At 48.4% G+C, this 12,679-nt stretch overlaps 4 protein-coding genes across 4 annotated transcripts; 2 read left to right on the forward strand and 2 right to left on the reverse strand.

Annotated features, from left to right (window-relative positions):
* Positions 1-1,144: 1,144 nt before the first annotated feature.
* Positions 1,145-3,282, forward strand: UA08_01349 (putative aldehyde dehydrogenase-like protein C; the record flags this gene model as incomplete). Its single annotated transcript, XM_020261004.1, has 4 exons — positions 1,145-1,417; positions 1,481-1,662; positions 1,724-3,136; positions 3,249-3,282. 4 exons carry the CDS (start codon positions 1,145-1,147, stop codon positions 3,280-3,282), a joined length of 1,902 nt encoding a protein of 633 aa, XP_020122803.1.
* Positions 3,283-6,537: 3,255 nt separating this feature from the next.
* On the forward strand, positions 6,538-8,217 carry UA08_01350 (hypothetical protein; the record flags this gene model as incomplete). The annotated part of the gene is made up of 1 exon (XM_020261005.1): positions 6,538-8,217. One exon carries the CDS (start codon positions 6,538-6,540, stop codon positions 8,215-8,217), a length of 1,680 nt encoding a protein of 559 aa, XP_020123268.1.
* A 217-nt stretch (positions 8,218-8,434) lies between these two features.
* On the reverse strand, positions 8,435-9,601 carry UA08_01351 (hypothetical protein; the record flags this gene model as incomplete). Its single annotated transcript, XM_020261006.1, has 1 exon — positions 8,435-9,601. One exon carries the CDS (start codon positions 9,599-9,601, stop codon positions 8,435-8,437), a length of 1,167 nt encoding a protein of 388 aa, XP_020123269.1.
* Positions 9,602-11,763: 2,162 nt separating this feature from the next.
* On the reverse strand, positions 11,764-12,460 carry UA08_01352 (ATP synthase subunit d, mitochondrial; the record flags this gene model as incomplete). The annotated part of the gene is made up of 3 exons (XM_020261007.1): positions 11,764-11,880; positions 11,955-12,350; positions 12,449-12,460. The coding sequence occupies 3 exons, from the start codon at positions 12,458-12,460 to the stop codon at positions 11,764-11,766; spliced, it is 525 nt and encodes a 174-aa protein (XP_020123258.1).
* Positions 12,461-12,679: the final 219 nt, after the last annotated feature.

The following is a 12,679-nucleotide window of genomic DNA, read 5'->3' on the forward strand; positions in this document are numbered from 1 at the left end:
CATGACGTGTCGCGACACACTAATATTCTTCCCAGAATGTGAACCGAATGACCAGTCAAACTAATTCTCTGAGTGCACTTATTTTCATAGAGAATACTGAAGAAGAGTAGGGTGGTTCACAATCGTTCAATTGCCATGCTACCCTTGTCATTATTCTTACCTTTGTCGCTGTCATGGCTGTCGATACAGGAGCTTTTATATGCACGGCACTACTTACACATCTTTTTGAGTCTATGATTTGTCAAGATTATTATCGAAACTATGATGGAATTCTATAGTATATATGTAAGATAAATGCTATACAGAGTAAATTTACAACTCACAGGTCTCTTCCTTGCGATCTCTATGGTGATATGACCGATAATACTGGCAAGAAGCCAGTCGTTAAACTCGGTTTCTCGGTAGCATCCTCGGCTATTGCTGAAGGGTCTCGTCTATCATTCAAAGTTTGAGGAATGTCGAGACTTCTATTGCGCAAACGTGTCGGCTTCTCGGTTACGGGGACTGTAGAAATATGTAAGGCAACTACCTTGTTGTGAGACTTTGTTCGTATTTAGGGCTTATTGTCAGCAGAGAGCTTCGATCCGCTACCTAGATGGCATTGTCCTTATACATGATTGATCTCCGGTTAGTTTATATATATATATGAATTCCGAGATATAATCATTATTTCTCAAATCAATGTGCTAAAGTCAATTTTTCAAAAAAGAAAAAAAAAAAAAAAAAAGGCTCAGTAAATTCATGGATATATATGCACAGATATGTACTGAAGTAGGTTTCGAGCGGGCCGCCGATAACCTTAAAAGCTTACGCCAACGCTGAATTTCCAAACTAGTATTTCAAATTGAGAAAGTGCGGCGAGCGTACTTCCCTGTAATCCCAGAAATCAAATTTCACATGCAATATAGCACTGTTCAAGAGCAATGATGTTTGCAAGATTCCTATTCCTGGCTTTTGCTTACCGCATTCCTGACCGCCAAGCTAATTGGCCCACTAATAGAGCTCAACCAACCGCGGCCGCAGCGCTAAGAAAGTAAAAACGGCAGAAATCGAATCATCCAATGTCCTTTCCACCGCGTGGGAAAAAAAAATAGGGATAACGCATCGCCGCATTCACCTCGTCCCTCCGCTGCGTTCATGGAAAATGGAGCATCTGCTGGAACCTCATATTTTCTGCCTCCAGCGACTCCTAGCCGAAGTTGATGTTGACTGCGAATCGCTGAAATTAGGCTCAATCGCTGCGATTGTGTCTGTGGTCGCGCTGTACTTCGGATACATCTACCTATCGAGTCTGGCGGAATCACCAGTCACATTCAACGTCCCACTACCAGAACAACTGAAACCGGAATGGAACGGGGTGAATTGGGAAGCCCTGGAAGAAAATGATAGGAAGATAGCCGAAGGTCAGATAAAAGGAGTAAGTGTGCTTTTATCCCTGATTGTTGATGCGTTTCAAGGCTCTAACGATATTCCTGAGTAGAAATGGAACACCGAGCGAATCGTGAGCTATTGCCCGGCCGATGGACGTATACTGTCTACGGATACTCCCCTTGATACGCGCGAGTCGGTCGATAGTGCCGTTCAAGATGCGAAGCGCGCCCAGGCCGAGTGGGCGCAAACGACATTTACGCAGCGCAGGAAGCTTCTCAGGACATTACTCAAGTGAGCTATAGGACTTCATCTTACTATTTACGCATGCAAGTTACGATTCTAACATCGGTAGATACGTTCTCGAGCACCAGGATGATATTGTCACTGCCTGCTGTTTGGATTCTGGAAAGACAAAGGTCGACGCTTCGTTTGGGGAGATATTGGTTACGGCAGAGAAACTCAAATGGACTATCGACCATGGGGAAAAGGCTCTCACGACCGAAAACCGACCCACAAACTTCCTCATGATGTACAAGAAAAATAGCGTCCGCTACGAACCACTCGGAGTTGTCTCTGCCTGTGTTTCTTGGAACTATCCTTTCCACAATCTGATTTCTCCCGTCATTAGCGCCCTCTTCGCCGGAAATTCTATCGTTGTGAAGCCTTCGGAGCAAACAGCATGGTGCTCTGCTTTTTTCGTTGATATTATCCGAGGAGCCTTGATCAGTTGTGGCCATTCGCCGGATCTAGTTCAGATTGTCGTTTGCTTGCCGCAAGTCGCAGATACATTAACCTCACACCCCGATATTTCCCAATTGACCTTTATTGGTTCCAGGCCTGTTGCTCATAAGGTGTGCGAGTCCGCAGCCAAGGCCCTGATACCAGTCACAGTAGAACTCGGCGGAAAAGATCCTTTCGTCGTGCTAGATGACTCGAAAACGGTGTGCGATCTTGCGTCAATCGCATCTATCCTCATGCGTGGTGTATTTCAGTCTGCAGGCCAAAACTGCATTGGCGTTGAGCGCGTGATCGCCCTTCCAGGTACATACGACAAGCTCATCGACATGGTCACACCTCGCATCAAAGCGTTAACACTGGGCTCAATTCTTCTTGACACAAAGATCGACCGGAAGGATCCCAGATCTGCCCCTTTCACACCTGATGTTGGAGCAATGATCTCACCTGCCAATTTCGTCAAACTGGAGTCTCTCATCGCCGAGGCTGTAGATCAAGGTGCACGGCTAGTCTGCGGCGGACAGGCTTATAAGCACCCCAAGCATTCGCACGGCCACTACTTCACGCCAACTCTATTAATTGATGTTACGCCTTCAATGCGTATAGCCCAAGAGGAACTTTTCGCGCCTGTCATGGTTGTGATGCGCGCATCGTCTGTTTCAGATGCGATTCGTATCGCGAATTCCACGCCTTACGCACTAGGAGCTAGTGTATTCGGACATAACTCTCGTGATGTGGAGACCTGTGTTTCTGGTATCAAGGCAGGGATGGTCGCTGTTAACGATTTTGGCGCTTTCTACGCTGTTCAGCTGCCTTTCGGCGGTGTCAAGGGATCAGGGTATGGCCGGTTTGCCGGGGAAGAAGGATTACGAGCAGTTAGCAACTTGAAGGCTGTTTGTGTCGATAGGTTTCCGAGGCTTGTTGGCACCAAGATACCCCCCCGAGTGGACTATCCGATTTACAAGGGTGAGGACAAGAAAAATAGTGGGTTTGGGGCGTGGGAGATGTGTAAGGGAGTTGTTGAGACAGGGTATGCGCTGAGTTTTATCGGGAGGGTGAAGGGAATTCTCAGAATACTAAGTAATTCATGATTACATTTCTTGATGTGAGTGTCGAAATTTCTTATTATTGTAAATATACAGATTAGGTTATTCTTTTACAACACCTAATAACTGAACAGACGATTTGTATCCTTATAATACATTGCGAAAGGGTATGTAGACAACATGATCGAAAATAAAAAGCGGGGCATGTAAATATTCGCGAACGAAGCAACATTAACGTAAGTCATTGCATGTCGTAAATGAAGTCATGGTCGTGGTGGACAGGGCAACGCCGACTCGTCAGGCAATTAATACAATCAACCAATTAACGAGCGCCTATCGGAAAACGAGCATCGAAGACGTAGGCGGTATCTAGAGATTCAGACAGGCTCTAGATATCAACGGAAGGCGTCAAGATCAAATAGTAGCCCTCGTTCTGGTCCGGTGCCTTCTTCTCCCACCAGCAGAACCACATGTCACGCATGAGATGATCACATCGAAGACAGTCACAACTCCGGAGATGATAGCTTGTAGGATAGCGCCAATGCCATTGACGATGGCCATAAGGCATGAGCCGATAGCCCCGAGTATGGCCTCGACCTAGTATATCCGGAAATGTCAGTACTGTTGAGAAGATAGGAGACAGGTACAAGGGGCAATGACGTACACAAGAGACGACAGCACCCATGGTGAAAGAAGTTTATTCGTCGTCTTCTGAGTCAGAAGTGTAGTTATCGTTAATGCTTTTGATGGATGTCGTGTAAATGCTTGAGGTTGAAGAGGAGGCGGTTGTTTGGATGGAATTTGGAAGCATGATGAAGTCGACTTTTGAGCAACGACACTGGGAGGTATATATGTTTGTTGAGGTACACGATATGGCAGATGATGTATGCAGCGAATATGTACTTATGACAACAAAAGATTCCAGTAAGGGGTTGATCTGTATTTCAGGTCTTCAAAAGCCAATGTGAAAAATATAGCATAAAAACAGGGATGATCAACGAAGGAGTGACACAGAAGGTCTCAAACCCAACCATTTCAAGCGTGCGTATTGGTCGGTTGAGGGGATATCAGGTTTCCTTGCTGTGCCTGTGCCAGGCTAATTGACGTTATGTCTACAATGGTTGATGTCATCTTCCATCAAGAAGAATGGACGCCACAGCAGTGTTGACGTCACGAAGCGGCTCTTGCCCTTTTCGACAATCAAACGAGGGTTTAGGGCTGGGTTAGTCCGCGCTTGCATGTGACATCATCTCGGCCACGTGCCGGGCGCTTTCCCAGCCAATGAAAGCGAGCACCAGCGTAACTTTCTCCACGCGTGCATCTGCTGATGGGCACGATGCTCGTCACACATCGAGGAGCATCGCAGGACCCAAGAGCAAAGTCGTTTCAGGGGAACTTTCCCTTTTGGGAAAACTCCAACAGTCAAGGACATATTCCTACTTCGAAGAATCTTCGACATAACAAGAGGACGCATCACTCTAATGATGTCTCCGGCATGACACAAAGCGACGACCTGAAAAGCTAAAGCTAAACCACATGTATGTGCTTCGAGTATCCAAGCGGTAACCAAAATGCCTTCCCTTTTCCATATCTGAAGCCGACATTCCTTTGTTTGTCATATTAAGGGAGACAAAAAAGGCAAAGCTCACATTATAGCGCTTTCCTAGAAAATCTCACCTGGACCTTCCGTCTTACGGGGTCTCAGTTCAGGTCAGGTAGTGACTTATGTAGTCCTTAGATGCATCTGCCAAAGCCGATCGACCAACCAACGCACAGGAAAATTTAACGGTGAGATGCTGTCTGGTAGATAAAGATACCAGTCATCCTCATCCACCAGGCTCAGAGTACGTGTCAACGCAATGCACTCGTGGTAAAAGGGATAGAAACCACTATCCTCCTAGTAAATGATCCCAGTCACAACATATTGGCCGCTGGGACAGGGCTCCTTTTTCACCATTATATTGCTAGTGCTGACATCCCCATGGGTGAACACAGATCCATGTGCAAATTTTGAATTATCGTTTTCCAAAAATGAGCGGAGAAGCCTAACATAAGTGGTACTACCATAGTGACGAGCAGAAAACTGGAGATCGTTGAAACCTTTCGCTGTCGTAATACCTTTGAACAAAGCGCATTTATCAACACGAAGCTCTTTTGACTCCTTCTCCACAAACTCCACCAAGCGCTTTGCCGTCAGTTTGTTGGATTTATCTTAGACGGTAGAAGTTTTCATCCAGCTGGCGTTTGATCGAGAGCTTCTCTTCGTGTGACAGGTTAGGCCATGCATGGGCCAAAGTTGTGCCAGGAATGTATGACATGAATATGATGCGAAAGGGACCGAATGCTACCAGTCCATGGGGCCTCGGAGCAGGAATATCAGGTGCCCGGTTCATAAGAAATTGCATGCTGGTGTACTCCGTGTAATCCTCATTTCCTGTCACGAGTTTGGCAACAATGTCCTTGTCGCATCTAACCACCACGCCTCTTACAGGACTTTCCTAGAGTTTTGGTGAATCCCAAATCAGCTTTTTCAAGGAACCACAAGCGAGTTCTCATCACTGATCAACTTGTCCTCCGGCCTGGAACACTGCGAAAGCAAAGCGATCACTGTCTCAGATAAGGGATAAACAATCGTAGCACTCACCGCGAGATCAAGGCGCGTTCTGAATTCAGGCGCGTTTTCCCCTTCCGTTTCTTCTCCATTTGAAACAAGCTTTGGTCCAAGTGCCATTTTGATTCTGCGAGAGTAGTTCTTCGGGAAAATTGAGAGCAGATCGACTTCTGGTTCGTGCTTCAGAGTGTCTTGAAGATCGTCTATTACGCGAACATTGATATTCGCAGCATACGACAGTTGACTGTATTGAGCGTTTCGATGTTCGTAGAGGTAAGATTCAGAAAACATTGACATCAGGTCCGCAGCTGGATTCCTCTCCAACGCGGCCTAAAATTCGACCATAAGCTCTCTATTCCATTGTGCCGCATTAGTGTGGGATAGTGACAATGCCGTTTCAGTACTGCTCATGTTGGCCGCTCGGGAGCTGGAATGGTGAATGAGTACGAAGTAATCTAGTGTGAAACGAAGAGAAGATGCAGAGGTTGAGGCTGGCATATGTGAGGGACTGATAAACAGAGCAAGTCGGCGACACGCTCGTTGCGTTCCGATTGGCTCGTCTAAACATAGTCATACAGTGGGTTGCGGATCCTCCAAAACACTAGTGTCTTGGCAATACGGATACATATTGGGCCATTTTTTGCAGAGCGCTATATTAGGAATATCAAAAGCCTGCTACTTCTTAGAGATGTGGTTAACATACCCTTGGCTTGGGAAGACTAACTATACACGGTATGTAATGAAAGCCTTCCGTGCATCGTTGTTGCTCACATGATGCCGCCTCGGTCTCGTCCAGAGACAAACACGACGAGCATCGCAGGGCCCAACAGCCAAAACACCACAGATTCCCACAATGGCGTATCCACCAAGAAACGCCGTCCAGGGCGCCCGCTGCTTTCCTTCGCTGAGCTGGCCGCCCGCAAAGCCGCGCGCCTATCGAAGCGCAAATATCACGATGATAACGTAGAGGCCTCTTCAAGCTCGTTGCTGGAAACAGCCCAAGCACGACGCGGAAATGCTTCTTCCTCCCTTGAGAAGCTACCTGTTGAGCTGCTGGAGAAAATCTTCCTCTATGCACTGGAGACGAATTTTTGCCGAGCGTCACCCTACTTGGCCGCAGCGGTGTCGAGTCAACGAATCTATCGTACCTTAATCCGACTCGCCTTTTTCCGCAATGATTTTCCTGGTCCATCGTCATCGTCAAACGGGGTGGTAGGCGTTCTTCAGAATGAAAGTGCACGGGAGAAGATCGCCGAGGCCCTGAAGCCTGCTGATTACGACACCATGCGGCTTGACGACGCGGAACGAGTGTACCTGCAGTCCACAATACTTAAATGCAGATGGTGTACCAAACAATGCATACAAGACCAGCTTCCAGCACTGATGCAGATGGTCATTCAAAGACATTGGGTCGGTGCAAACATTACTATCTCGGATCCTGTGCAGCAAGCGTCTTTGGATGAATTATTGCAGCTTCGTCGAGGTGGCGGCGCTATCGAGGATGTCCCCCCTGCTTCCAGCGTGTTGTTTCGGGGAAATGCACCAAATGGGAAAACATATTACATGTCCATAACCCCGCTGGTATCGGTGAGCATCAACTGCGCCGAAGCGAGCGTTCGAGACGTCCATCGTGTGCTCAACGTGCGAGTTATTCCGGATTATTTGCTGCGTGGTCGTCGCAGTGGACACGATAGGACGTTCTCGTTTGAAGATGAAGACATCGACCTTCTCGAAATATTTCGTCATGAATACGGTTTCGACGGCACTGGGCATGACATGTTGTTCTCTCGACCCGCCTTGCAAGCAGGCATAAAAACCGCACTCGACACTCAGAATGCGCGCGCTCTTACTTCTCTGCTGAAGGTTGACGAATTCTTCACTCGTCGAAGGCTTGAAACGGGATCTGCCGCATTAAATGCTAGCCAGGGCGTCGGCGAGTATTTCGCAATTCCAGGCGAATATTTCCTTCGAGTAGTGCAAATGCCCATTTTTGAAGCGTTGCCCTTTTTCAAACTGCTTCTGCGCTGTAATGCAGAGAGCATGCCGTCTGATTCCTCCGAGATAACGCAATGGGCAATGGAGCTGTCTACTGCAACGCCTGTATCTGAACTGTCCCTTTCCGAAAGCGACGATGACGAAAGCGACGACGATAACCTTGAATATGACGGGACAATTAGACGGAGAGCAAGACAGAGAAAGACACCACAGGAAGATACCGCAGCATTTGGCCGCTGGTTACTAGATTTCATGATCGAACTGCCACGGTATGTTGACGAAGCGCGGGAAAACCCCAGTGAAAAGGCATTGTTCTATTACGGGGCCATAAATTCGCACAGTCACGAGATGGGGCGACGGTTTCTCGATGAAGTCTGTATTGGCAGCAGTCGCGATGAGTTGACGCAGAGCTGGATACAGAAAATGTCGTTTGATGTATCGAAGACGTGGCGTGGTTGATGATGTTCTATAATATGTCATGAGATACAATAGTGCTAAAGGCATAGAAATACAACAGCAATAGCCATCATATCCGGTTAAGTAAATTACTTGATTCTCGAAAGACTCTAAAGTCTCATTGATATTGGCATAGCTATGATGAAATTTATATTTAGATGTATGGTGTAAACATGTAAACCTAGGTAATATATCTAGTTGAAAGGCGAAACAACTAAAATCACTCAAAATTCAGCCTCCTCGCCGAAACATCCAGATTATTCAGTACCTCAGCCTTAACATCCCTCTCTCTTTCCCCCAATACATGCCATCTCTGATGATACAACAACCTCACAAATGGATCATTCCTGCCACGGGCATATTTGACAGCGGCGCGGAAATGGCGCGTCTTCACGGGCCAATTTTGCGGATAGCTGTAGTTCTTGCTAACCACGTTCATGTACAGCAGTTTCTCGAAGGTGAGGTAGTCGCGGTCGCGGATGAGTTGGCGCAAGACGAGGTGTGAACGGTCGCTGCTGTGCGTGTCTTCGTCGATCCAGGCTTCTTGCGAGAGGAGGAGAAGGAACTCGAGTTTTTCGGCGGTCCACGGCGGGCGGAGGAGTTTGTTGGGCATGCGTGGTCGCTCGTCGAGCGAAGGCGCGCAGGGGAGACGGAATTGGTCGATTTCGTAGGAGACGGGGCTGGGTTCGCCGATCTGGACGGCTCCGAAATGGATCCAGAATGAGATTCGTACGTCTGAGAATGTTGTTACTGGCGCGGCCGTTGGTGTAGTCTCTGCTGCTGTTGATGTTGCCGTTGTTGCCGGTGCTGCTGGGGTATGCTTTTTCTTTGCTTTCATCACTAAATCACCGCTACCGCGACGTCCATGCACAGCCAAGTCAAACTCCATCGGACGCGAGAACCACTGGTCAATGTTGTCGAGTATCTGCTGGTCCCGGTCCGAGAAGACCAGGTCTTTGCATTTCTGCCGAATAATCTGCTTCACGTAATCCTGTTGGCATTGTCGGATCAATTGCAACGTGCACCATCGGCACTCGAGAATGGTCGTCTGCAGATGGGTGCGCTCGGAGGGCGAGACGGCCCAGTAGGTCAGTGGCGGTGGGAGAAAGTCCGGGGTGAAAAAGTCATGTTTGGAGCTAGTATTGGAGCTGCTGAAGGCTACGCGAACCAACCACTTATATATGATGGGTTTGGAGAGGATGCGGGCAATGTGCCATGATGCTCGGGGCAGGTTGATTTCTAAACTGTGGAAAAAGATCTTTTCGATAAGCTCTGCGGGAAGTGACTCGAGTGTGCAGCGTTGTGGCCGCGGTGCTGATATGGTGCCGGACAGTGAAGACGATGAGCCTCCGTCCGATGGCCCCAGGCTCGACGAGGCTCGCTCCATTCACACGCCCGCTCGCTCACTGACTGGATGCTGTTGTTCTCCAGTCGGGTTCTCTAGTCCGGTTGCATTCAAGGGACTTGGTGCTATCGACGCATGCCGTATCTTTATGCACGGCGATTCCAGTCTGGGTTTGGAGAAGCCAAAGGGCTGACAGCATGACAGCCAGTTCTTCTTATTTGCGGTGACGCGAAGAGAGTGACTTGTTTTCATATGAATGTGGATGATGGTAGCGACTGACTGCAAGGTTAAGGTATATCTATATCTATATATAGATATAGATAGAACTTCCCCGCCAAATCAAATGCGTTCTAAATATCAACACAGTTAGCGCTTCATGTCAGGCCAACAGGACATATGATAGCTGGAGAGTCAAATGCGCCGGTGGCAAACGCGCGTGGACTGACTTACTGCACGACCAAATTGGATGGATGGATGGATATGTATGACTATGTATGTTGGAGAGAGGGTGGGGAGACTAAGCTGAAGACCCCGGTCTGCTAAGGAATATCCCTGTCGTCGCGGGGTTTGGGCGGGAGACAGACAGACAGACAGACAGGGAAGAAAAAGCAACGAGCGCTTGTGTAATTCTGGTAATTTGCTCGTATACCGGTGGACGGACCCGAGCGAGCGGATAGACTCGGCCGGTCCGGCGATCCGATCTGGCTCGACGTCGACCAGCCGGAGTAGAGATATAGAGGATAGATATCTATGGCCCCTAGATATAGAGGCAATGATGGCGATATAGCCGACGATATGTGTATCGAATGACTTGCCGGAGGAACCAGAGACACCGGTGAGGAGGGGGCCCTATAGCTTATAAACTAGAGGACCTCTTGATTACACTAGTTGCGATAGTGTCAAATTTTGTTTTTTTCGCACGAAGACAAGCCGCTTACCTCGCACACGCCCAATCCTGAGATGGACCGATCTCTCTTGCGCGGACGTTGTACAATGAATGCTGCATGCATGTAACCCAGTCCGGGCATTGGTTCCCAAGCTCACGGGTCCTCATGTCGAGAGAGCTTCGACGAAGCAAGGAAGTAATCATCAAATACGACCTCATCCTCCCCGACGCTAATGACCTTTGGCATGGTCGATCCGTCGGGCAGATGCATGCACACGCCAGGACGACTGTTGTGGACAGAGAAGAGCAACATCTCGGCGGTTAGAAAATCCCCCGTCATTCGTCGCGGGACATGATTCGTGCATACATACACAATACAAAAACAATAACGACAATGCCATTCACTGAGGTCTGACACAGCACAGCTTGCTTTCCGCTCTGAAGGTAATGGATCAGGATCAGGATCAGGTAGCAAGTCCGGAGCCTAATGATAGTCGTTAGTACATGCAGCAGCAGCACTCGCTCGCCTTCAACTTCCAGGTTTCGCCTGGTGACATGTCACAACGCATGCATGCATGCTTCCGCTCCTCGCAACTTGGCATGTGCCAAAGAATATGTCAATGTTTATCAATGCTGTCTGATTTTCGACTTTCGTTTCTTTTTTCTCGTTGCCAGCCTCGATCTTTGCTAGTCTTTGCTAACGACCTGCGTTGTTGTGGTCGATCTACTAGTCCCCGGCCTGCCAGACTCGTCTCGGGGATCTGGCGTCGATGGATGCACACAGATCATTCGCAAGCTTACTAGTGATGCCTGGACATGTTTTCGGTTTGGATTGTGTCCAGAGTCGTAAGCCGGCTTAAGTGTATACTGATTTTGGACGCTGTTCCCGGAGTTGTGCGCATGCCCTACCTAAGTCGAGGGTTCTGATATTCCTAAAAAGCTCCTGTCATTCTATTCACAGAGACTTAAATATTTGATAATCCCCCGAAGAAGCCTATTACCGATATACTTTCCTACGGGGAGTAGAATAGAGGAGACTAGATAATAAGATAACAAAGGGAATGAATACATTGGTAAGCTGTCTCGGGGTGCTAACAGCTTCAGAGAGGATGAATGCCACTAAACTTGACACTCAGGGACTTTAGGTTTCAGGAGAAAGCATCTAATTGAACAATGTGGGTTGTTTCTATACAGAATTGACTAGTATATCATGCCCCATCCCCCGCTCGCTTCGAAACTGTGACGACCAAGCACGATAGAAAAGCCACTTTGAAAATGCTAGACTGGACATAAGAAAAAGAACAAAGGACCCGTCAATTTAAACAATGGAAAGGTCGCCGAATCGTTCCTTGTATCCAGCTGGCATCCATTTGCCCTTGGACACAAGTGAGGCGGTCTTCTCGTCGATCTCGGGCTGGGCGGTAGCAACCTCGTCCTGCAGTCACATAACGTCAATGAATGTCAAACACACATATAGAGAAGAAAGAAAATGAATGGAGATGAACATACAACTGTGAGCTCGTCGAATGGTCGGGCAGTTTCAATGTTCTGCAAGGTCTTCTGCAAGTTGACCAACTCAGCCTCAACGCGGCCCTTGGTCTCCTCAGCGCTCTTGATAGCCTGGGCCTCAAAGGCCTCGATGGCCTTGAGCTGGCGGTTGACGTCGTAAGAAGCGGGCTTGAAGGTCTTGAAGTGGTTCTCGATCTCGTCGACGACGGCCTGGTTCTTCAGCGTCTTGCGGTAGAACGAGAAGTCGATGGTCTGGGGCTGCTCCGAAAGAACGGTAACCTTGCGGCGGGCATCGTCGTTACGCTTCTTGAAAGCCTGCAGCGACGCGGCGGTCTGGCCACGGAGGCCCAGCGAGCTGGTGACCTTGGTCCAGTCGATTTTGAGAGCGGCGCTACGCTGTTTTGGTTTGGAGTTAGTTCTCACACGCGCGGTCGGGGAAATTGGAACCCTCATTGAAAACGAACGACACAATTGAGCTGGGCTGGTCAACTTACTGGGGCGGCCATTGCGATTGTGAGTGGTGGTTTAATGAGCGGAGAAAGGAGCCTTGCGGTGCAAACTTGACGCTGCCGGAACGTTGAGGAGGTTGTTGTTCTTTGCCGAAGACATCACGTGACCACGTCCGCCGAAAGCCGGGAAAAAGGCTGCACGCATGGCAGCATCTAATACGAAGAGGCCGTTATTAACATATGTTTACTCTTACAATGAGCAGATGGAGAAAATTG

This window comes from Talaromyces atroroseus, assembly GCF_001907595.1.
Source record: "Talaromyces atroroseus strain IBT 11181 chromosome Unknown scaffold_1, whole genome shotgun sequence".
NCBI lineage: Eukaryota > Fungi > Ascomycota > Eurotiomycetes > Eurotiales > Trichocomaceae > Talaromyces > Talaromyces atroroseus.